The sequence below is a fragment of the Sesamum indicum genome, linkage group LG13 (genome assembly GCF_026168435.1).
Source record: "Sesamum indicum cultivar Baizhima isolate 11 linkage group LG13, ASM2616843v1, whole genome shotgun sequence".
Taxonomy (NCBI): domain Eukaryota; kingdom Viridiplantae; phylum Streptophyta; class Magnoliopsida; order Lamiales; family Pedaliaceae; genus Sesamum; species Sesamum indicum.
Genome location: NC_142669.1, coordinates 3,206,447 through 3,229,492, shown reverse-complemented (window position 1 = coordinate 3,229,492; position 23,046 = coordinate 3,206,447). Strand labels below are relative to the sequence as shown.

The 23,046-nt window shown below is 32.3% G+C and overlaps 1 protein-coding gene and 2 pseudogenes across 2 annotated transcripts; 2 read left to right on the top strand and 1 right to left on the bottom strand.

Annotated features, from left to right (window-relative positions):
- Positions 1-2,227: 2,227 nt before the first annotated feature.
- On the top strand, positions 2,228-3,211 carry LOC148784376 (secreted RxLR effector protein 161 pseudogene; annotated as a pseudogene).
- A 4,167-nt stretch (positions 3,212-7,378) lies between these two features.
- On the bottom strand, positions 7,379-22,293 carry LOC105162674 (protein ROOT PRIMORDIUM DEFECTIVE 1-like; annotated as a pseudogene). The gene is made up of 6 exons (XR_016063713.1): positions 22,103-22,293; positions 20,523-20,612; positions 16,367-16,422; positions 9,958-11,362; positions 8,081-8,485; positions 7,379-7,925 (listed from the first exon to the last, which is right to left on the bottom strand). The product of XR_016063713.1 is annotated as a protein ROOT PRIMORDIUM DEFECTIVE 1-like (transcript).
- Positions 7,475-8,378, top strand: LOC105179802 (uncharacterized). The gene is made up of 2 exons (XM_011103435.3): positions 7,475-7,685; positions 7,798-8,378. Exons 1-2 carry the CDS (start codon positions 7,475-7,477, stop codon positions 7,944-7,946), a joined length of 360 nt encoding a protein of 119 aa, XP_011101737.1. The 3' UTR covers positions 7,947-8,378.
- Positions 22,294-23,046: the final 753 nt, after the last annotated feature.

Here is a 23,046-nt window from a genome sequence, read left to right as displayed (position 1 = left end):
AATGTGTCTATTGAATCAAATGGTGAAGTTTTTGTTGTTTATGAAGCAAATTCTGTGAGTACTTTTGACATGCATGAATGGCTTATAGATTCCGGTTGCACATTTCATATGAGTCCTTTCAAAGACATTTTCACAAACTTAAAATATGAGTATGCTGGTTTTGTTTCAATGGCAAATGAGAAAAAAATGTGAAATCAAAGGTCTTGGTGACATCTCATTATGTTTTGATGGTTATAAAATGCTTTTGAAAAATGTCAGATATGTTCCTGACTTAAGTCACAACCTCATATCATGTGCTGCATTAGAAGAAAATGGTTTAGAAGGTAGGTGGGGCAAAGGCCTCATGAAAATTATGAAAGGCTCATTAGTGGTTTTCAAAGCTGAACGAAAACGGAATCTTTACATATGCACCGCATCTTATGATAACCTTGCTGCATCAGTCTCTGTGTGTGACTTAACTTCCTTATGGCATAAGGATTAGGCCACATTAGCCAAAAAGGTCTTGATTTTTTAAAAAGAGATGGTGTCTTAAATGATAAAATAGATAAACTGGATTTTTGTGATGAATGTGTTATGGGTAAACAGCATAGAGTACAATTTCCTACCTCCCCATCCCCAAACCCATCGATGTCCCCATGTATTTTAGACTATGTGCATGCAGATGTTTGGGGTCTTAGTACTGTACCCACCCATGGTGGAAATCGCTATTTTCTTTCTATTATTGATAACTTCTCTCGTAAAGTTTTTGTCTTTCTTATGAAACATAAATCTGAAGTTTTTGAAAAATTCAAAAATTGGAAAATCTTTGTTGAAAATCAAACGGGAAAAAAGTTGAAATCTCTTAGAACTGATAATGGGCTTGAATTTTGCAACAAAAACTTTTCTGATTTATGTGAAGAATTCGGCATTAAAAGGCACAAAACAAATCCTTACACACCTCAACAAAATGGAATTGCTGAACGCGAATCGCACACTACTTGATAAAGTTAGATGTCTATTGATTAGTTCTGGTTTACCGAAATCTTTTTGGGGAGAAGCTGTCTTAACTGCTGCACATCTTATTAATATGTCTCCCTCTGTGCCTTTACTTGGAAAAACCCCTGATTTCATATGGAATGGAAAAATCCCTGATTTATCAGCTTTGCGTGTCTTTGGGTGTGCTGCTTTTGTTCTTCAAGATTCTGATAAACTTGATCCTAAATCTCTTAAGTGTGTTTTTATTGGTTATCCTGAAGGTACTAAAGGCTATAGACTTTGGATTAGGAGTCAACCAGGGTTTAAAGTGTTAATTAGCCGGAATGTCACGTTCAATGAAAATGAAATGCCATGCCTAGCAAAAACCCAACCTATAGAAACAGAATCGACCTTTAACAAAGTCAATTTAGAGGATAACCAAGAAGGGGAGGAATTAGGAAACCATCAGGAACAATTAGGGAACAACCAAGAAGTAGAATTTTCAGAAACTCAGAACCCATTAGATAACTATCTTCTTACTAGAGACAGAGATAGAAGACAGACTAGAAAACCAACAAAGCTTAGGGATTTTCACACTAGCTTTAACACCGAACTTATAGAACCTTCTAGTGTCGAAGAAGCCTTAAAATCAGAAAAATGGCTTAGTGCTATGAAAGAGGAAATGAAATCGTTGAAAGACAATAAAACTTGGGTTCTTGTCCCTAAACCAGAAAATGCCTCTATTGTTGATTGTAAATGGCTATTCAAGATAAAACAAGAAAATCCTATAAAATACAAGGCTAGATTAGTTGCTAAAGGTTTCACACAAAAAGAAGGAATAGATTATAATGAAATTTTTTCACCTGTTGTTAAATACACCACTGTTCGCATAATACTTGCCCTCACTGCGCACTATGATTGGGAATTAAAACAAATGGATGTTAAAACTGCTTTTCTACATGGTGATTTGGATGAAAACATTTACATGCATCAACCACTTGGCTTTACTGATATCTCTAAACATGATTATGTGTGTTTGCTTAAAAAATCGCTTTATGGGCTGAAACAATCCCCTCGCCAATGGAATAAAAAATTTGATGAGTTCATGTTATCTTTAAATTTCACTAGAAGCCAATATGATCACTGTCTTTATTTCAAGCATGTGCATGATTCCCCTATATTCTTGGTATTATATGTCGATGACATGTTAATTGCTAGTCCTAGTTTACATCTTATATCTACTTTACAAAGAGATTTATGCAAAGCTTTTGAGATGAAAGATCTTGGCAACGCAAAACAGATTCTTGGTATGAATATTGCTAGAGATAGAAAACAGTTTCTTATTTCTCTGAATCAAAGATCATACCTTTCAAATGTTCTTAAAAAATTCTCTATGGAAAATGCAAAACCCACCTCTGTTCCCCTGGCAGCCCATTTTCAATTAAGTAAAGAGCAATGCCCCAAAACAGTTTCAGAAATACGGAAAATGGAAAATGTTCCTTACTCAAATTTGATTGGTTCCATTATGTTTCTAATGGTGTGTACTAGGCCTGATGTAGCCTACTCTATTAGCTGTCTTAGTCGTTTTATGTCAAATCCCGGCCCCCCACATTGGGAAGCCTTGAAATGGTTACTAAGATACTTACGTGGATCCGAGAACATTGGGATCATGTTTTCTAAGCATTCAAATGATACTCGATTGGTAGGCTATGTAGATTCGAATTATGCAAATGATAGAGATAGCCGTAAATCCACATCATCTTATGTCTTTACTTTTTGTGGCTCATGCATTAGTTGGAAATCCCAACTACAACATATTGTTGCATTATCCACTACGGAAGCTGAATATATTGCTACTACTGAAGCTTTTAAAGAAGCTTTATGGCTTGATGGACTGATAAAAGAAATTGGTTTCTCAAAAGAAAAACTTGTTATCTTTTCTGATAGTCAATCTTCCATTCAACTGTGCAAAAATCCCGTTTTTCATGATAGGACTAAGCATATAGATGTAAGGTTTCATTTCATTAGAGATATTGTAGGGAGAGATGTAATCAAACTTGAAAAAATCAGCTCTGAAGAAAATCCTGCCGACATGGGCACCAAATGCTTGCCCGCTGAGAAATTAAGTAAGTGTTTAAAATTACTACACTTAAATCCTAACTAAATCTCTGCTGCCTTTAGTCTTCTGTGTTGCAGGTACACCCACGGAGAACTTGTTTTTGGCGATGATGAAAAAGACCAGATCCAAAACCCCTGACCTACCCATTGGGTATTTGGTCCACGGTGGGGTATGTTATAAATATGGCCCAAAATCGGAAGCCCAAACTACAAAGCCCACAACTCACTTGGAGGCCCACCCGACTACCCGATCCAACCCGACTACCCGACCCGAGTATCTCACTTATATACCCTCTTCTCTCAAAACCCTAATCAGTTTCTTCTCTCTCTCTCCTCTCTCCTCTCCCTCACTCCGCCGATTCACTCTCCCTCTTCTTTCTTGCCGGTTACCGAATGGCGGTTAGAATCGCCACCGTCCGGCGGTTTTCTGAAGCCAATCTAATGGCTTCAAGAAAACCCCCAAACGGTTGTGTTCCTTCGGCAGTTACTTGAGACTCTCTATAAAAGGGGATTTCCCTCTTCCCGCTCGGTGCGCGAACTGAAATCTGTTTTCTGATACTCTTTCCCTTTGCCATATCTCTGTGATATTCTGTGTGTGGGTTTCCGGGTATATTGATGGGTCTTTGTGATTCGAGGTGTTTCTTGGGTAGTTCGGGAGGTGTAGCCGTGAGTTGTGAGGGCTGGTTTGGGAACGGTACTTTGTGGTGACCGCGTCCCTTTTTCTCTGGATCTGGCTTTAACCTGAGCCACTTTCAAACAGTGCTTTTATATTTCCCTTCCGTTGTATTGTTTACGTTTCCGCAAGCTTTTCTTTTCGGGTTGTATTTTAAGGAGTTTATACTCCAATAAGTGTTGTAATAGTTGATAGGGCTTCTCTGTGAAACGACGAATACCACTGGAGGGTTATACCCTACAGCAGTGACTCATCTAGCTAGAGCTTAAGCTGGTTGTCAGATTTGTAGTTGGATCAACAATATCAATTTGAATCAGGAGTTCTAGCTACATATTTACAAGAATATTAAACTATGACTGAATTGGTATCTTAAGTATTGTAATAGCTAGAAACACCACTTTTGTCTTTTTCATATGTTATAGTGAATGATATTATATTAAGTTTTGATGAAGTATTTATTCGTTTGAGGTATATATAAAATATTGATTATATCATATGTCTACGAATGGGGTGTCACAGTATTAGTAATAGAAAAAATTATTTAAATGTATCATTTGTATTATATTACTTATTGAGAAATTAAAAAAATTAGATGAATTTTGTTTTGTTTATATTATATAATTCATTGTATAAAAAAAATTATGTTAAAGTACGTACCTAAATCTAAAATGATATTAGTTATTAAAATAATAAAAAAAAATAATTGATTGTATTCTTTGCATTATATAATTCATTTTAAATCAAAATCTATATTAAATTACTAAATTTAAAATGATATTGCTTGATAAAAAAATAAAAACTTAGTAGAGTGTATACTTTGTCTTGTACTATTAATTTTATATTGAACATCTAAACTAATATTTAGTTAAATGTATTCTTTGTATGATATAATTCATTTTAGATTAAAAAAAAAACTATGTTAAATTACTAAATTTAAATTAATTATTATTTAATTAAAAAATAAAAATTTAAATTGGACAAAACATGGCGGATTTGCTGGGCGGGGTGGGGATTTTGGCTGGGTATGGGTTCGGGGTTAAGGAAGCAAGGCGGATCTAGGATCCAGGCAAACCCGCCCCGTTGCAATCACTGTAAATAATACACAATTTAGAAGACAAATTAAAGATTTTATCATGTATTTGTACTTGATTATTGACTCTTCACGTTCAATCAACCCAGTACCGGATCATACGGTTCACTTGTTGAACCACTGAGTTAACCAATTTTTATTTTTAAAAAAATAGTTTTTTTCCTCCTTCGATTTCTGGTTTCAACTGGTCTGTTTTGTGGCCCAATTGATGATTCGAACGGTGCGATCATCCGGACCAGATCAAAATATTTAATCAAGGATACATATTAATTTTTATTAAAAAAATTTTTGTTAGTATTTAACAAATTCAATTAATTTAATCAATTAAATATTTATTTGTTAAATAAATACAAATTTCAAAAATATTATATATAATTTTTTTAAATCACCTTTAATCAATGTGTAATCACATCAAATTCTAGAAAAGAGAAATGTAATTATGACTTTGATAATTTACGATGCTTCAAATCTGATTCTAAATCTGGGGTTTGGTCTTTTGCTGTCTACTTCGTAGGATGCAATTGTTTCCCACTCCAATTGTTTCCCACTCCAACATATGTGTCATAAATGGCTGACAGGCCCCAGGAATAGCAACAAATGCTCCAACTCTGCTGTCACTTCCAAAGTGCTTTGGGAGACTGAAAAGATAGCAACAAATCAAACTTTTCAAACTACACTTAATAAACAAACCTCTCTCACCAACCTTCTCTACTCCCATTCTATTCCCTTTTTGCTGTTTTTTTATTATAAATACTTCTTTTAAATAAAAAATAATTACATCGCTTTTAAATTATGAAATGAATATTATTATCTTATTATTGTGGAACTTTTTTAAAAAATATATTTGGAAAAGATAAAAAAAATAAAATTAAGAAAATATTAGTTCATAAAAATATTTTAAAGAATTTTACAAAATATATAAAAAGTTATGATTCCTAATAAAAGTTATTTTCCTGAGTTCACTACAAAAATTAGATGAAATCATGGGAGTTAAAACAATAAATTTATTATTAGACAGACGTTAAGATTAAAAAATATTTATAATTTCTTAAATAATAATAAATAACTTATAACTATGTCAAATGTCAGGAAGGTAGTTGTTATTTGTCCTATATTATTTATGAAGAGTTAAATGCCAAAAAAAATTGATGTTTATATTCTTTGATAATCTTTTTAATGAAAACAAAAAAAGCAATAAACCCCCTAAAATTTTAAAGAAAAAGGTTGTGATCCCCTAATGTAAAAGGCCATATTCTTTTTTTTTTTTTTGTGGGGAGGGAAACTTTTGAGATAACATTGTCCTTTTTTATTATGATTCAGGGAGAATTCTTACTTATTATTATTTTCATATAAATAAATTATTTTATTATGACTCCATAATTTTGATTTTTTTTTTAAAAATCACTACTTCCCACATCGGTAGGTCATACCATCATTTTAGAAAAGAATTAAATACATTTTATCTTCTCAATTATTATTGGTAACATTTTATCCTTCTAAATTAATGAATATAATACTTTTCCCTTTTAAATTGTTTGATTGGACTAACACGAAAAGAAATATATATGATTTTTTACTATAGTTAATTACTAAAATTAAAGTAGAAAATGATGGATGAAACTAGTTAAATAATTGTATTATTCTCAATATATTTAGTATTTTGCACTTAAATCATCAATAAATTATTTTTTAATTATTTGTTTAATAATTGAATAATTTAAATTAAAAGTAAAAATGATAAATTGATATATATTAGATACACAGCAAATATAATATCCCCAAAACCTCATATATACTTTTAAAAAAAATTGACAATATAAATACTTAACCAAAATTTAAACACTTCTTTTAAAAATATATATGTATATATATTCATACTTTTCAAAGAAAATATATCTAAAAATTAGATATGTGATTACTTAATTTTATCTAAAAATGTAAATAGTTAATAATATAATTTTATTACCAAATTCATAATGTATTTTACATGAAGGTTTTTGCATACTTATTATCCACATTCATTACTTAGATTTGAGTTTGTAAATTTTAATAATTTTTAACTTACTAATTATATTTTATTTTATTAAGAAATTAGTTTTCAATTAAGAAAAAAAATTTAAATGTAAAATACATAATGTTAAAAAATAATCCTTATAACTACAAATACATATATAATATAAATGAAATACTGTCTAGAATTTAATTATAGGAAACTAAGTATTACACTTATTACTTTAAGAAGTAAATGCTATATCAAAAATAATTTACATTTAAATTTCCTATATAATCCAATTTTTTGTTAATACGAGTAAATTCAGTGAATTTCGATTGACGGAGGAACTTATCTGTTAGACGGAAGCAAAATTCACAAATACTAAATATAATTTTTTAAACCACAGAAAATGCTCGTGTAACGCCAAACTTTAGAAGAAAGGGATGTAATTATCCCAATTTTATCAGAGGCCTATTACCTTTAATCCTACTTTAGAAGAAAGGGATGTAATTATCCCAATTTTATCAGAGGCCTATTACCTTTATCCTACTTTAGAAGAAAGGGATGTAATTATCCCAATTTTATCAGAGGCCTATTACCTTTAATCCTATATATAGAGAGAGGGGGGAGGGCAGATTGGAGGGATATGGATTCAGGAATTGAATGGGGCAGTAGTATGGCAGCAGCATGGGGAATAAGCAGAAAGGGAGTGATAGAAGGAGCAAAGGAAGAACTGGAAATCCTGGAAATGCAGCACCCCAACAACTTCCACACTCTAAAGCTTGAGCTCAGAGCGTTCATCTCTGACCTTCATCATCACTCCCACAACAACGCTGCCATCTCCACCGCCACTCAAGGTCACCACCACCACCCTCCTAATTTCTCCGTCTCTTCTCCCCATACTCTCCTTTCTTTTGCAGATTTTCCCTTCACGTCTTTATAATTTTAATTTAACTATTGAATGAACAGAGTCTTCATCGAGCAGGAAGCTGAAGAGGAACAGCGACGGTAGCGGCGGTGGAATGATGAAGAGGAGGAGGCGCAGGACTGATGCAGTACTGGAGAGGGCGCAGCAATGTCTTCATAAAATTCAACACCTGAAAACCAGCTTATGTTAGTAGTTGTAATATGGCAATTGATCTCTACTGTAACCAAAGAAAAAAAAAAAAAGTGTTTGACGACGCCTTCAATTTTGCATTTAAAAGTAGAAATGACAAATGAAACCAGTACAATTAGATACCATGTGTTCGACCTGCGGAGGAGACCGGAATAGTAGCGGGACGAGAATGAGTTTGCGGTGGGACAATAGTAGCGGGGCAAGAATGAGTTTGAGGTGGGGCGGGACAGGTTTCAGGTCCAACAACAACCAGGACGGAACAAGTTCCATGTGGAATCAGGACAGCTCTGGGATCCGGCCAAATATATGCTCCCTATAAATTGAAGAAGGCATGTCTATTTTAAACTAATCAATCACTGTTAGTATTTAAAAGTTGCATGATTGATCAGTGATAAAATTTTCCGGCATGAATCGACAAGGTAATTTTGGCTCACTGCTTGTTTCTCCCATTCTTGCTTCTTGCTTGGCATTCATTCTCATAGCTCCAAACTTCAAAGACGTGACTGATAGAACAGTAAACTGTTGTGCTGTCACAAATACCTGCAAATGTAAAAAATAAAGCATGCCTGGTGAGAGGATCAACTCCAAAGATGTTGGAGAAAATTAGTATGATTTTCAACTGAAGCATAGATAACTGAGTGCCCTGGATTTGCGCTTGCACAGGCAGTCACCACTGTGAGGCTCATCTAATTCTCCCTCCCCAAATGCAAACTTAGACGCAGGTTACAAAAGCATAAATAACTAAAATTTTTAATGCAAAAGATACAAAAACAACGTAAAAGCATCAGATAGTAATTGACGAAAACGAATAGCATCATAAAAAGTCTGACGGACATCAACAAACAAAAGGGGCACTTTTATGCCAATGAGAACAAATTAGTGGTAACTCGAAACAGTTTCTTGATCTAAATGAATCAAATTAGCACATATCATCTACAGCCTAGCTATCATTACGAGTTATGATATCCATGTTCTGATGCTACACCGCAGTATTTGTCACTCACAACAAATATCACGTAGCCAGGGCCCTCATACACTCATAGCATATCGCCCTTATTTTACATAACATCATACAAACTTCCAGAAGTTATGAACTTTAGAACACATTATACACAACATGTTGCTGATCAGTTTTTAACTGTTATCTAATTTACGGTTTCAGATATAGAATAGATTAGGGATTCATTAGTGAACGCTTGTCGAAGCGGAGCTCTGTTCTGGCAGCCAAAAGCTTTGAACTGATTTTGCCTCTCATTGGATGATACTCTACTTTAACTGTTTGCCATGATAACACTTGCAACTTTGAAGCCAAAGCATGAGGCAAGGTGAAAGACATGAGGACTGATCTGAAGTGACTTCAATTTTAAATCAAAACTCCCAGTATTATATAGACACTTTACTGATCCTAAACTACAAGATCTTGTGACGGCCAAAAGATCAGAAATAATCCAAATGTGGCATACAAGGGATATGCAGCTCAAGCTATGTGAACCACTCAATTTTAGCAAATTATAAACCATGAGAAGAAAGAGCATTGAAGTAAAGAAACAGTCTTGAGAAAAGCTTATCACATTGAACAACTTAATCTACTATAACTCTGTTACTACTTTGCGTAATTAAAGAAATTAAGTCCTTTACTCATCACTTCAATGTATATCCATTTGCCTAAAAGATTAGGTCCAGAGGAAGAAATATAAGTGTATCAAAATGCAAATTTATTCACATCAAGGAAAACATGAATATGTCCTCTTGTGTACAAAGAAAACACGAATATTTGACTACATCATCAAGCCACTCAAGCACTTACAAAATGAAGACAAAATCTTTTACTCTGAGTTTCGAATAACTTAATTTGTCAATTTTCAAGTCTTCATCTCTTGTCATCATATGCTATTCCGTCTGTGCAATTTCTAGCGACAACATCAATCATCTAAGCAAGCAAACAAGCATATAATCAATGTCATATATCCCAACAATATGGAGGTGACGTAATGAAGTAGAGACATAGTTACCTTGTGTGAACTCTCCACTTGAATGTTTAAGCTACGGATGATTCATAACCAGCAAACAACACCAGAAGCATTCATTCCAATACATGTTGCATTGTGCATAATGTACTTTCCAGCTAAGATCAGCGAACCTCAACTTAATTCTACCTCCCAACTTTGCAACGCCACAGTGAGGAAGAGCTTAACCCGACAATACACCTCAATCTTTGTACATCTCTTCCACTTCATTTTCTTCACTCTGATCCACACTATTGGAGTTATCATCACCTCTTCCCAACCCACGACAGCCCAGAAGAACAAGATCAAGAAGCTTCCTCCGAGCCTCATAAATCGGATTTGACTCGATCAAGCATCCTCTCTCATATGCCTCCCTCAGAAACACTGTGCCTCTTTCCTTTGGTTGACAGATAAAACATCCCTGGATGGTCCAAGAACAAATCCCTCACATTCAAATCAATTCCAAACCACTTCCTAAAATGACTAATCTTCTCCACCTCCACCATCTTCTCCACAGTCAAGCTCAAAAACTCATGGACAATCCCCACTGCCCTTTTCTCCATTCTCATCATCCTACTCTTAGTCCGCCTCATTTCCTCCACCCCCAGCTCCTCATACGGTCCAACATATGGCAATCTCTGTCATTCCTTAACTTTCGCCTTGAAATTCTTCTTTAATCGCATCCCCGGTGGAAACCCCTGCTTAAAGCTATACCTTAGGTCGGTCCTATCCACACTGCAATCCTCCTTACAACACTCCACGATCCTCCAATTCTCAACAGCAGGAATCAAACAATCCTTAAATGCTTCACCATCATTGAGCACCAAAAAATGAGTATTGGGTTCATTTCCATCTTGAAGCAAGAAAATGTCAGAATTGCTTGAAATAACATAGTCCTCGAAGTTATCTGGCAGTCCCAATTCTCTCCAAACCTTGAAAATGGCTCGAAGCGGCAACTTCTTGGAGACGGACATCGATAGAAGCTTGACCAATCGGGTTACTACAAGTGGCAGCGAGTTATCTATAGCCATGGATTCTTGGCGGACGATTTTGAGGGCGGCCGGGGTGAGGGTGTAGAAGGGTTGGAGCTTGACGGGGTGATTGAAAATGTGGAATATGTGGGGATACTTGCGGAGAAAGACGGCGGGGCCGCGGTTCAGGTGGAGCCTCTGGGAGACGCGGTGGAGAAAGTCGAGGGAGACGGAAGGTGGAGTGGAGTTTGAGGCGAGGATGAGGTCTTGTATGGATATGACTTTTAGCAGATTTTTGTATTTCTCCATCAACTTTTCGAATGTAGGGTCCCGGAATCTTGAGTCCACATATTGGGCTGAGGCGGTTTTAGTGCGGCGGAGGACGGCGGTGGCGCCGGCCGGGCGGATTTTCTTGAAGATGTGGGCCGCCATAGCACAACCTGCAGGGGTTCAAATTTTAGTGCTGTTTCTTTATGGACAAAAATAACCCTATGCCTTCATAAATAAATAAAATTTTATGTATTATGATTATATATAAATATATTATAATACTCTCTTAGAAGTCAAATATTAACCTATTAATAAATCATGATACCAAATTATTCTCGACACGTAAATAATTAGATAATGTGAGAACTACCACTATTATATTGAATTTCTATTTTTGCCCTTCACAAATTATAGATTTCACTTTGTAGAAAGAAATATAGAAACAAATTATGCAAAAACGAAGGCTAAATTTTATAAAATACCTAAAAGAACTTCCATTCTAGACACGAAAGATGCTTTCTTTTTATAATTAGTATAGATAATAAGAAACATGTGCATTTAAATTTTTAATGAAATAGTTTTAACAGAGAAATTATTTTTTATACAAATAATAGTTAATCAAATGAAACTTTATAATTAAAGTAAATAAATTGGAAATGGGACCTTCAAGAAAAGTCTTTTAATTACTAAAATCAATAGTGTTACTATTAATAAAAACTCAATGTTTGGTGTGTTTTGGCAAAACTAACATGTTCTTTCTTCCTTCTCATTCAATCCTAAAAACAAGTTAAGTCATATAAAAGGTGGGACGAAATACATAAATAAATCTAGGCTAAAAACATATATCCATAAAATAAAAGACTTTAACCCTTTTTAACGAAACCAACAAAATACATGCATGGAATTCTAGTATTTACTTTCAACAAAACCAAGAAATCAATTAGTCTTTTAATATCATCAAGGCTAGACACATCAAAGTTAAAACATCATGGGTCAAATTAGTCTTGCACTTTTACCAACACACCCCAGAATTTGTGTATTTTTCATACTCCGTGTATGAACATGCTACTGGAATGGAGTGTGTCTACAGTAGTGCTACTCATTTCAAATCCAAAATTCAGGTGATTAGTGGGGCAAAACACACTCGCAAAATTAGTAACCAGAATCCTCTGAGGAGCAATACATCATCTAGCAAGCATAAAACTACTACATGGATGTGTAGGAAAATTACATAGAATATTAACTCACATCATATTTGTTCAAGTTTTATTATTATTTGACAACTCTTGAGAAAGAGAGTCTTTAACACCACTTGTTTGTCCTTCACTTATTTTTTAAGAGTGTTTTATAACCTAAGAGACCCTTATACTTGTACTCTGTATGACGGAGATATACTTCACAAACTCACATATATATACAACTCTAGGTTAGGGATCTCTCATATTCCTTTGTCTTTATTGTTTTCTCTCATCAAGAAAGCCTTTAGGTTGCCCCATTATATGATAGATTAATTCTATCATTCATAATAAAAATGGTTACACTCTTCACACTAAATATTCTTAATTCTTATCACATAATTACATGTAACTCATGGACTTAAAGCATGATAATTATCAATACATAAATATTATAATCATGCTCTTAATACATGAAAAAAGTGGGTCACATCAAGAGTCTCATGCATTGAAGAGACAGTCTCTAGAAAGTGTAGAGACTTGCATTCTCCCACTTGACCCACACACTTTTATGATAAGAATTAATCCAGATATCGCCATTAAAAAAAAATTTATAATGTGAATACTCTTATAAGAAAGGTAGGATCAAGAATCATGGCAGTTATGTCCATCAAGTCGAACACTTCCTTCCATGTATTACTATGAGCAACAATTCTTATATGAATACTGTATGAAGGTAAAACTTGAGGCCCATCCTTATCTATCCTAATGGTAACTTAAATGGCACAATTCAACTTTATGTGCATAATAAACTTGTGTCATCTTATTATTTGAGAAAGTATATTACATTGGACTGACAAGACCCATACGATCCACATGATTTCTGTTGAATTTGCTGGCAATGCTTTAATCATTGGATCGGCTACCATTAGCTCTGTACGGATTTGTTCAATTACAATTTCTTTCTTATTTAATTTCTCCTTTACGACATGATACTTAATGTCGATATGCTTATTACGGTTGCCACTTTTATTATTCTTCAAAAAGAAAACAGCAGCTGAGTTATCACAAAAAATCTGGATTAGTTTAAAGATAGAATCAACTATCTTCAATCATGTGATAAAAAGTCTCAACCATAAAGCTTGTAAAGTAGCCTCATAGCATGCTATGAATTCCGCCTCCATAGTAGATGAAGCTGTAATAGTCTGCTTGGTAATCTTCCATGACATAGCTCCATTAACAAAAAAATGTATCCTAAAGTGGATTTACGGGTATCTAGACAACCAACAAAATTAGAGTCTGAATAGCCAACCACTTCAAGATTTTCTATATGCTTGTAAATAAGTTGAAAATCCTTAGTTCTTTGTAAGTAGAGCATAACCTTTATAGCAGCTTTCCAGTGCTCAATTATTGGATTGCTTTGATATCGGCCTAACATTCCCACTGCAAATGCAATATCAAGTCTAGTACAACATTAAACTGCCAACAATAGCATAGGTAATATTTTTCATCTGAATCTCTTCTAAGGAATTTTGTGGAGATTGATGAATGCCAAATTTATCTCCTTTGACAATAGGTGCTACAATAGATGAACAAACACTCATTCTGAACTCTGCCAAAACTTTTTCAATGTAAGCTTTTTGAAATAGTACTAAGATTCTCCTATTTCTATCTCGGTGAATTTTAATACCAATTACATATGAGGCTTCACCCATATCTTTTATTTCAAAGTTTTTGGAAAGAAATTCTTTAGTCTCATGTAGTAATCCCATATCAGTACATTCAAGTAATATATTATCAACATAAAAGACTAAAAAACTATATTTGCTCCCACTAACTTTTAGGTATACACATTGACCAACGATGTTCCCTTTAATCCAAATGAAGAAACAACGCTATGAAACTTAATATACCATTTATGAAAAGCCTGTTTAAGTCCATAAATAGATTTTTTTAACTGACAAACTAAATCACTGTCATGTGAGAAACCTCAAGTTAGCTCATATATACTTCATCTTCAAGATCCCATTTAAGAAAGTCGCTTTCACATCCATTTGGTGTAACCTCCAATGACATGATAACTCGAAAAGGGTCATTCCATGAAATTGGAGAGAAGGTTTCATGATAATCAATACCCTCTTTCTGAGTATAACCTTTAGCAACAGGTTGGGCCTTATACCTCTCGATTCTACCAGATATAGACCCGTTTACAACCAACAGTTTTGGATCTTTTTGGTTGTTAGGTCAGTTCCCAAACTTGATTTTTGTCCATAGATGCTATTTATTTCATAGCATCATGCCAAAGATTAGAATTTTCACTCCTCATGGCTTGTAAAAAAGACATCGGATCATTTTCAGGTCCAATATCAAAATCAGATTCTTGAAGGTAAACAATATAATCACTAGAAATTGCATATTTTTTAACTCTTGAAGATTTACAAACATCTACATTCCTCGTCTTGATTTTGATCATTTAAAGTAGAAGGTTCTGCATTTTCATAATCTTTAGTGGTAGTTGTTGTAGAACTTCTTGAGTTCTTTGATCAGACTGTTTTCCCATTATAAATTGTGGGTAACCTAGATAAATAGTCAATTCCTCAGGTGTCTTAGATGATACTTGATCTTCCTCAAACACTTCCTTACGAGGAACATTACTCCCACTAGTCTCAAGATCCTCAAGAAATTTTGCATTTCTAGCTTCAACAATTCTAGGTATATGAGAAGACAATAAAATCTATATTCTTTTAGAGTTTTCTGCATAGCCAATGAAATATTCGCTGATTGTCCTTGGATCTAATTTTCTTATATTAGGATTATAGATCCAAACTTCAACAAAACAATTCCAAATATGTAAATGTCCCAAACTAAGTTTCCATCCTTTCCACAACTCAAAATGAGTTTTAGGAACATTTTAGATGGAACTCTATTTAGGATATATACAACGGTTTTCAAAGCTTCACTCCATAACTCTAAAGAAAGATTGGTATGACTCATCATGTCCATGAGTGTACTATTCCGTCTTTCAGCAACAACATTTTGTTGTGGTGTGCCAGGCATTGTATATTGTGCTATTATGCCTTCTTTTTTAAGGAATATAGCAAATGGATCTGGATTTTGCCCCTTTTCTATGTACTGTCCATAATACTCTCCACCCCTATCACATCTTACAATCTTGATACTTTTTTCTAATTGTTTCTCTACCTCAACTTTATATGCCTTGAAAGCATCAAAAGCCCCAGCTTTATTAAAAATGAGATAGAGATAAATATATCTTGAATAGTTACCAATAAAAGACACGAAGTATCTTTGACCATTGAAGCAAGGTGAAAATGGTCACATATGTATGAGTTCAAGAACCGTAGAACTCCTTTTAGCATTTTTATTGGACTTGTTGGTTTGCTTTCCCTTTATTTGAAAAATCGAGGTCCTTTAATATTCCATCTTTAGTTAATCTTTCTAACCTTTCAATAGAAATATGACCTAGTCGTTTGTGCCATAACATAGAGGAGTTTTCCTTAATAACACATCTTTTAGTGCCAATACCATTTTCTAAAGTTAAGTAAGTAGAATAAAAATTAGAGCCGATCAAGATCGAATTTATATAAACCATTATCTAAATAACCACCTCCAACAATTATATTGTTTTTCGTAACAGAAAAACTTGATTTGCTGAAAATAAAAACATAACCTAAAGGAACTAATTTTGAAATAAAAACTAAATTTCTACTGAAAGATGGAACATAAAATGTAATTTCAAGGTCTAAGACTCTAAAACATAGCCATTCTTGAAAACAAGTCTGAAAATTCCAACAGCCTCCACTTGTGAACGCATCTGGTTGCCTGAATAGATACTTTGGTCATTTCGTATTGATTTCCTTAGGTTGAGAAATCCCTAAATGGTATTAGCAATTTGGATTGTAGATCAAAAATCAATCCACCACGTATTATCGGGAAATTTAACAAAAATTGATTCATAACATACACAAGAAATAAAATTACCTTTCTTCTCAAGCCATTTCTTATACTTCAAGCAATCCTTCTTTTTGTGTCCCATTCTTCTACAAAAGAAATAAATGATCTTATTACCAAAAAATTCATTTGATATATTACCTGTTTTCTTCTCGTATGGACCAAACTTGGCCTTTTTTCCTTTACCCTTGTTTTGAGGCACAAGATTTGCAACTTCTATATTCTCATTTTTCAATCTCTCTTATTCTTGAACACACATGGTCAACAATTCATTCACTGACCATTTTTCCTTCGGTGTTATAAGTGATCTTAAAAGGAACATACTATTTAGAAAGAGAGTTGAGTATGAGATGCACAAAAAAGGGCCCAGGAATGTCAACTTCTAAGGCCTTCAATTAAGCTGCAATGTCCCTCATTTGAATGATATATTGACGCACACTCCTAGAACCTTTATATTTCAAATCAGACAGTCGTTTCATTGGAGTGCTTGCCAAAGCTTTATCAAAACACACATATTGGTCTTCAATTGCCTTTAGAAAGTCTTTTACTTTAGTGCATTTTGGGATTAAACCTCAACTACCTTTTTTTATATGCTTCTTTATGAGCATCAAACTTAAACCGTTAGACCACTCCCACTGCTCATAAGAAGCTTTCTCAGTACGAGTACTTGAGTTCGTAGGAATTAGTGGTTCATCCACATGGAACGCCAAATCAAGGCCCATACACCCTAAAGTGACAAGAACTTGATCTTTACAATCGAAAAAAGTTGTCACTATTCAACATAGGAATTTGAGAACCAAAATTCATAAAAGTACTTGAAACTTGCAATAATAAAAATAAACTTATTATCATGAGTAGAATAAAAATAAATCCATGTCCTCCCTGTGGGTAAAGCTTGCATCATGCATAGAATTTACTTAATCTTAATCATAAGACTAACAAATATTCCTATAACATGATAAAAGACTCCGTATATGTGGATATGGGAAATCTTTCATATATTATTGTATTCTTAATCTTAATCATAAGACTAATGAATATTCCTATAACATAATAAAAGACTCCGTATCTGTGGATATAGAAAATCTTTCATATATTACAGTATTCATCACCTTATGCCAATTAAATTTCGGAAAAATCATTTTTCCTGTGGGTCTAGATGATTATTTCAACAACTTCATTGCAACAGATGTTATATTAGAATAGAGATTCTCTCAAAATTAAAATGCTAAAACATTACAATAAGATGCTGAGGCTATTCTTCATTGCAATGATAATAAATAAAACAATTTTTGACTTTCTATAACATCAAGATAACAAATATTATGGAAAAAATAGTATTTTCTTTATATATTTACACATCCCTTCTTGCTCCATAAATTCCATATGAACCAAATTTGAAAAATAAATTATACTATACTTCCCTTCAAGGCTCCAACAAATCAATGACAAAATTATCCTATATTCTGTGATGAATATCATGGCTTAATAATTAGTTCATCAAGAAAACTTGTTGAACAAAAATTATTAGAACAGTTATATAGGTATACTATAAGAACAATACTACTAGACAAAGATAGCTAGAGTATGGCTCTGATACCATAATGTAGGAAAATTACATAGAATATTACCTCCGGCCATACTTGTCCAAGTTTTATTGTTGCTTGACAACTCTTGAGACAGAGAATCTTTAACACCATTTATTTGTCCTTCACTCATTTTTCTTGTTTTTCAAGAGTGTCTTCTAACCTAAGAGACCCTTACGCTTGTATTTTATATGATGGATATATCCTTCACAAGCTCACATATATATACATCTTTAGGCTATGGACCTCTCATATTACTTTGTCTTTATTGTTTTCTCTCAGCAAGAAAAGCTTTAGGTTGTCTCACTATATGATAGATTAATTATATCATTCACAAAAAAAAATGGTTACACTGCTCACACTAAATATTATTAATTCTTATAACATAATTATATGTAACTCATGGACTTAAAAGCATGATAATTATCATTACATATATATTGTAATTATGCTCTTAATACATGATAAAAGTGGGTCACACCAAAATCTTGTGTGATCTAGTCTGGTTTTTTATTTTTAATTGTTATGTGCATCACTTGTGCTTTTTATTTTAAGTTGTTGAGTGTTTGCAATTTCATTTCGGTGATTGTGGTTGTATATGTGAGTTATGAATTCACGCAAAACTGGAATTTGTGACAAACATTGTAACTTTTTTAGACTCTTGAAAATACGAAAGCGTTTACTGCTATGAAACAAATATAAGTTGAGTTCATTTTAACTATTTTGGTTTTGAATCGATGCAATTTGATTTTGCCACTTGCAAGTACTGGATTTATTAATTTATATTGGTAGCACTTTCTCTTGGCAATAATTTTTAAGCCAATTTTTGGTTTTGATTTCATTTCAAAACATGACAACTCATAACAGAGGAAATATTTGAGGTATGCTTTTTCCATTTCCTCATTGCTAGATTTCCTAATGATTTTTTTTAGTTTTTCGTTTGGCGGACTTAGTTCAATATCCATTGTATCATGATTTAAATGCTTATAAAATTTGGCATGTGTTTTTCATTGGAGTATAAGGCACTGCAACCCAAACCTAGGAGTGGCAATAAGTCGAGCTCGACCATTTTTGTAAAGCTCGAGCTCAAACTGAATTTTTTTTTTGTTTTATTATTATTATAATATTAAATTATGGAAATCACCATTTTTTTACATAAATTTATAAGTAATAAAATAGATTGTATAATGCATACTATATTATTATTATTATAATATTAAATAATGGGAATCACCAATTTTTTACATAAATTCATAAGTAATAAAATAGATTGCGTAATATATACTATATTATAAATATACCAAAATATAGTATGAAATTCTAATTTATTTTTATAAATATAAACTACTGATTAGTTTAGTAGTAATATTATTAGTAAATTGTATAAAAAAAAAAAAACAAATCATTCTGAACACTTTAAATTAATTGGGAAAATCAATTATCTGAAATAATCAATTGAAATACATAAAAATATTTTATAGTTAAGATTAATATATGTTTATAATCTGCAATAAATTTATATATTTATAAATGTTAATATTTCATTGATGTAACTATGTCTTACATTGTTGAACAACATGGGGTTAATTGGATTATTAAAATTCAGATCAGACCGTTCAATATGATCAAACTTACAGAAAAATATACTTGATAAAGTTTTAGACTTATTGGATATACGGATGTCAAGATATCGTACTCGATACATAAGAATAATTATTCAAGTCAGAGTATCGTAGAATTAGGCCATGTGATTTTAAATCAAATCATATGATATGATCTAATGGATACGGTCTTATATATATATAAATTTGGTGTGAATCCGGTGTCCAAATTTTAAGATATTGTAATTGTTTATTAAATTTTTGATCTCATTATATATATAATAAAATAATAATTAAAATAATTAAAATTGTTCAACCATCACTGTTATTATCATTATCATTATTTTTAAATTAATTCATATGAATCACCAAATTTTGACATAAATTTATAAATAATAAAATAGATTGCATAATGCATAGTATGTATCCTGATAATAATATAAAACTCAAAAATAGATAAAAAAAAAATCAGAAATACTTGTCAATTTAAGAAAAGTATAACGTAATACAAATATATATTAAAATATAACATAAAGTTTATATATGTCATATTAAATAATAATTTTAATTATAAAAAATATTATAATTTACTAAATTGTTGATTAAATTTCTTTTTGTAGAAAGAATAAATGTATAAATAAAAGTACCATAATTTATTATTATCCAAAACAAAATGTATGATATTGATTAATAATTATAATATATGGTCAATTTTGATTATAAAATTGATCAAATATTAAATATAAAATTAAACATATAAAAAATGCAAAAATAAAAATATATAAAAAAAATGTTCAACAGCTCGCGAGCTGGTGAACAGCCACAACTGAGCTCGAGCTCGAGCTGGCTCGACTCGAGCTCAAATCGAGCCGGCTCGCGAGCTCGCGAGCCAGCTCGACTCATCTGCCACCCCTACCCAAACCTTCATTTATACGTCACTTCTCATATGATTGGGCTAGGCTATCCCTAATCTAATAAAAGATAAATTTAGGTAGTCACCTTTGACCTTTGTACTATTACAGAGAGTGCACGGGCGAACTCCTCAAATCCAGGAACTCCATTATGCTTTTTGTCAAACAAGTCGAATACCTGCTTTTGAAGTTGGAGAATGAGAAAAGACATTCCCAAGAATATTTTTTGAAATCTTTCTAAAGTATAAACACATATATCAACTAAAAATGTTTTTAGTAATAGATCATTATAAACATAACATGCATGTGTAATAATGAAGGCTAACAAGATGGTATACAAGTATATGTGGCAACTCACACTAAATGTTAATGCTATTACCTGACTACTTTATATCATAGAAACCACCTTCGAATTTCTTACTGAAGCAAGCAATTAGTTTCTATGTATCTCTTAAGAAGTTATTGCACTTCAAACTAAAAAATATCATGGATTTACTTTCATATTGTATGATTGTCTCATCTTTCTATAGCTTAACACATGCTGAGATATATCAAATGTTATACCACATGAATTTGTGCAATTATTGTCTACTTATATAACATTCAAAGAAAAAATATTATTCACATGAAATGAATACTGATAATCCACAATACAAGGAAACATAGCAGAAAATAAAACGGGTCATCCACCTAGGCACCAAATTTTGAAAATAAACTTCATGAAGTTACAGACTTGCACGATCTGCTTGTTCATGATTAAATCAATCTTTTAGTTATGCACAAAACAAAAAATTTGAGTGGCTACTTGGTTCATCTAACAGCATAAAGACAGAGCACTGAGATATCAGAACAAAATATATGCTCAGTCCTCCAACTGTCTCCTCTGATTATATTTCCCATTTCTTTCCTGATGTTTGTTTTTATTCTCATTTTCAACGTCAAGCAACATAAAGTAGATATAATCTATTGGCTGCTTATAACCTAGCCTCCCATTTTGATAAAGATGAAGTTATAAGTTCTCTGATGATGGTTGCTAAACATAGCCAAACATCTGAGTTATGTCGGATTCTTGGTTTTCCAGAAAGCACTACAGGTAATTTGTCCTAGACCTATAATTTTTTCGAGTTTTTGCTCAGCTAACATGATCTGTGTCTGCATTCGCATGAAAGTTGTGTCTTAAGCTCCATATTCATTAATAGTTCCTCTTATCTCAAAAAATATAACCTGTTACTCACAGTATTGTGTTCCCTAGGTCAAGATTATTGCCTACATAATTTTTCAAAGAGCGGTGAACATTTTATTGTTTTTTGTTCTTTCATTAATCAGTGTTGTGCCTAATTATAATGAACTTGATAATGATAGTATTTTGAGAGCATAACTAAAATTTCAGTAAAACCACTGACTTGCAAGTCTAAATCACATAATTTAAATTCTCAAATTCAACCTCAAACAACTATGATCTAAGCTTAAGAATTTGAGAAAGAACACACTTTTTCAACATATTTCAGCGTGTGAATCAGCCAAATCGTTCATTTTTCAATATATTCTAGCAAAAAAATTAATACTGTGGCGAGAAGAAGTGTTCAGTCAGCATTTCAACAAACACCTTCAAATCATTCAAATTTTTTCTACAAATCGTAAAAAAAATTACAAAGAAGAAAAATTAACTGTTAATGACGTCGGAAAGAAGCTGTGCCGAAGGAGTCGGAGCTTTCGCGTGAGAGAGAGTTAGAGATTGCTTTCTTCTTTCTTTTCTTCTTCCCGCCGTGAGAGAGGAGAGGTGCCGTGTGAGAGAGAGAGAGAGTTAAGAGAAGTATTTGAAGTTGAATTAATTGGAGAGAGAGAGAGAGAGAGAGAGGAGTTCATGACTTAAAATTAGGCAATTCTCAATATATATATATATATTATATATATATTGATATAATTTATTTTATATAAATTAAACAAATATTAAATATATTAGTTTCTTTATATAATTTAAATATAAATATATAACATATAATATATAATTTAATAATATATAATATAATATAGAATATAGAATATATAAAATAAAATTAAAAAATATATATAAATATTTGGTTTTCAATTCGATTCGATTCAGTGAGTTTGTAAAAAAATAGACAATCCAAAAAGTGAATTTTGTGTAAAAAAGAACGAAAATAAAATCGAATTTTTTAGTTTAATTTTTGGTTCGAACCGAATTTTTGATTTGATTCGATCCGACAGGTTTAACCGAATATATATTGAAGTTGAGTTAACAGGAGAGAGAGAGAGAGTTTCATGAGTTAAATTTAGTCAATTCTCAATATATATATATGTATATCTAATTTAATAATATATAATATAATAAGTATATATAATTAATAAAATCAAAATATATATATAAAAAACTCGGTTTTTCAATTCGATTCGGTTCAGTGAGTCTGTAAACAAAATCAATCTAAAAATTAATTTTTTTTAAAAAAAAGCACGAAAATGAAACCGAATTTTTTAGTTTGGTTTTTGGTTCGAACCGAATTTTTTATTTTGTTAGATTTGATAGGTTTAACCGAATTATGAACACCCCTAATGGTCGCCGGTGAGAGGAAGAAGGAGTTGACAAGAGAGAA

Excerpts from the sequence above, each read along its gene's own strand:
- LOC105179802 (XM_011103435.3), top strand. The coding sequence starts at position 7,475 with ATGGATTCAGGAATTGAATGGGGCAGTAGTATGGCAGCAGCATGGGGA. Across the intron at positions 7,686-7,797 it reads CATCTCCACCGCCACTCAAG|AGTCTTCATCGAGCAGGAAG; the intron begins GTCACCACCACC and ends TTGAATGAACAG.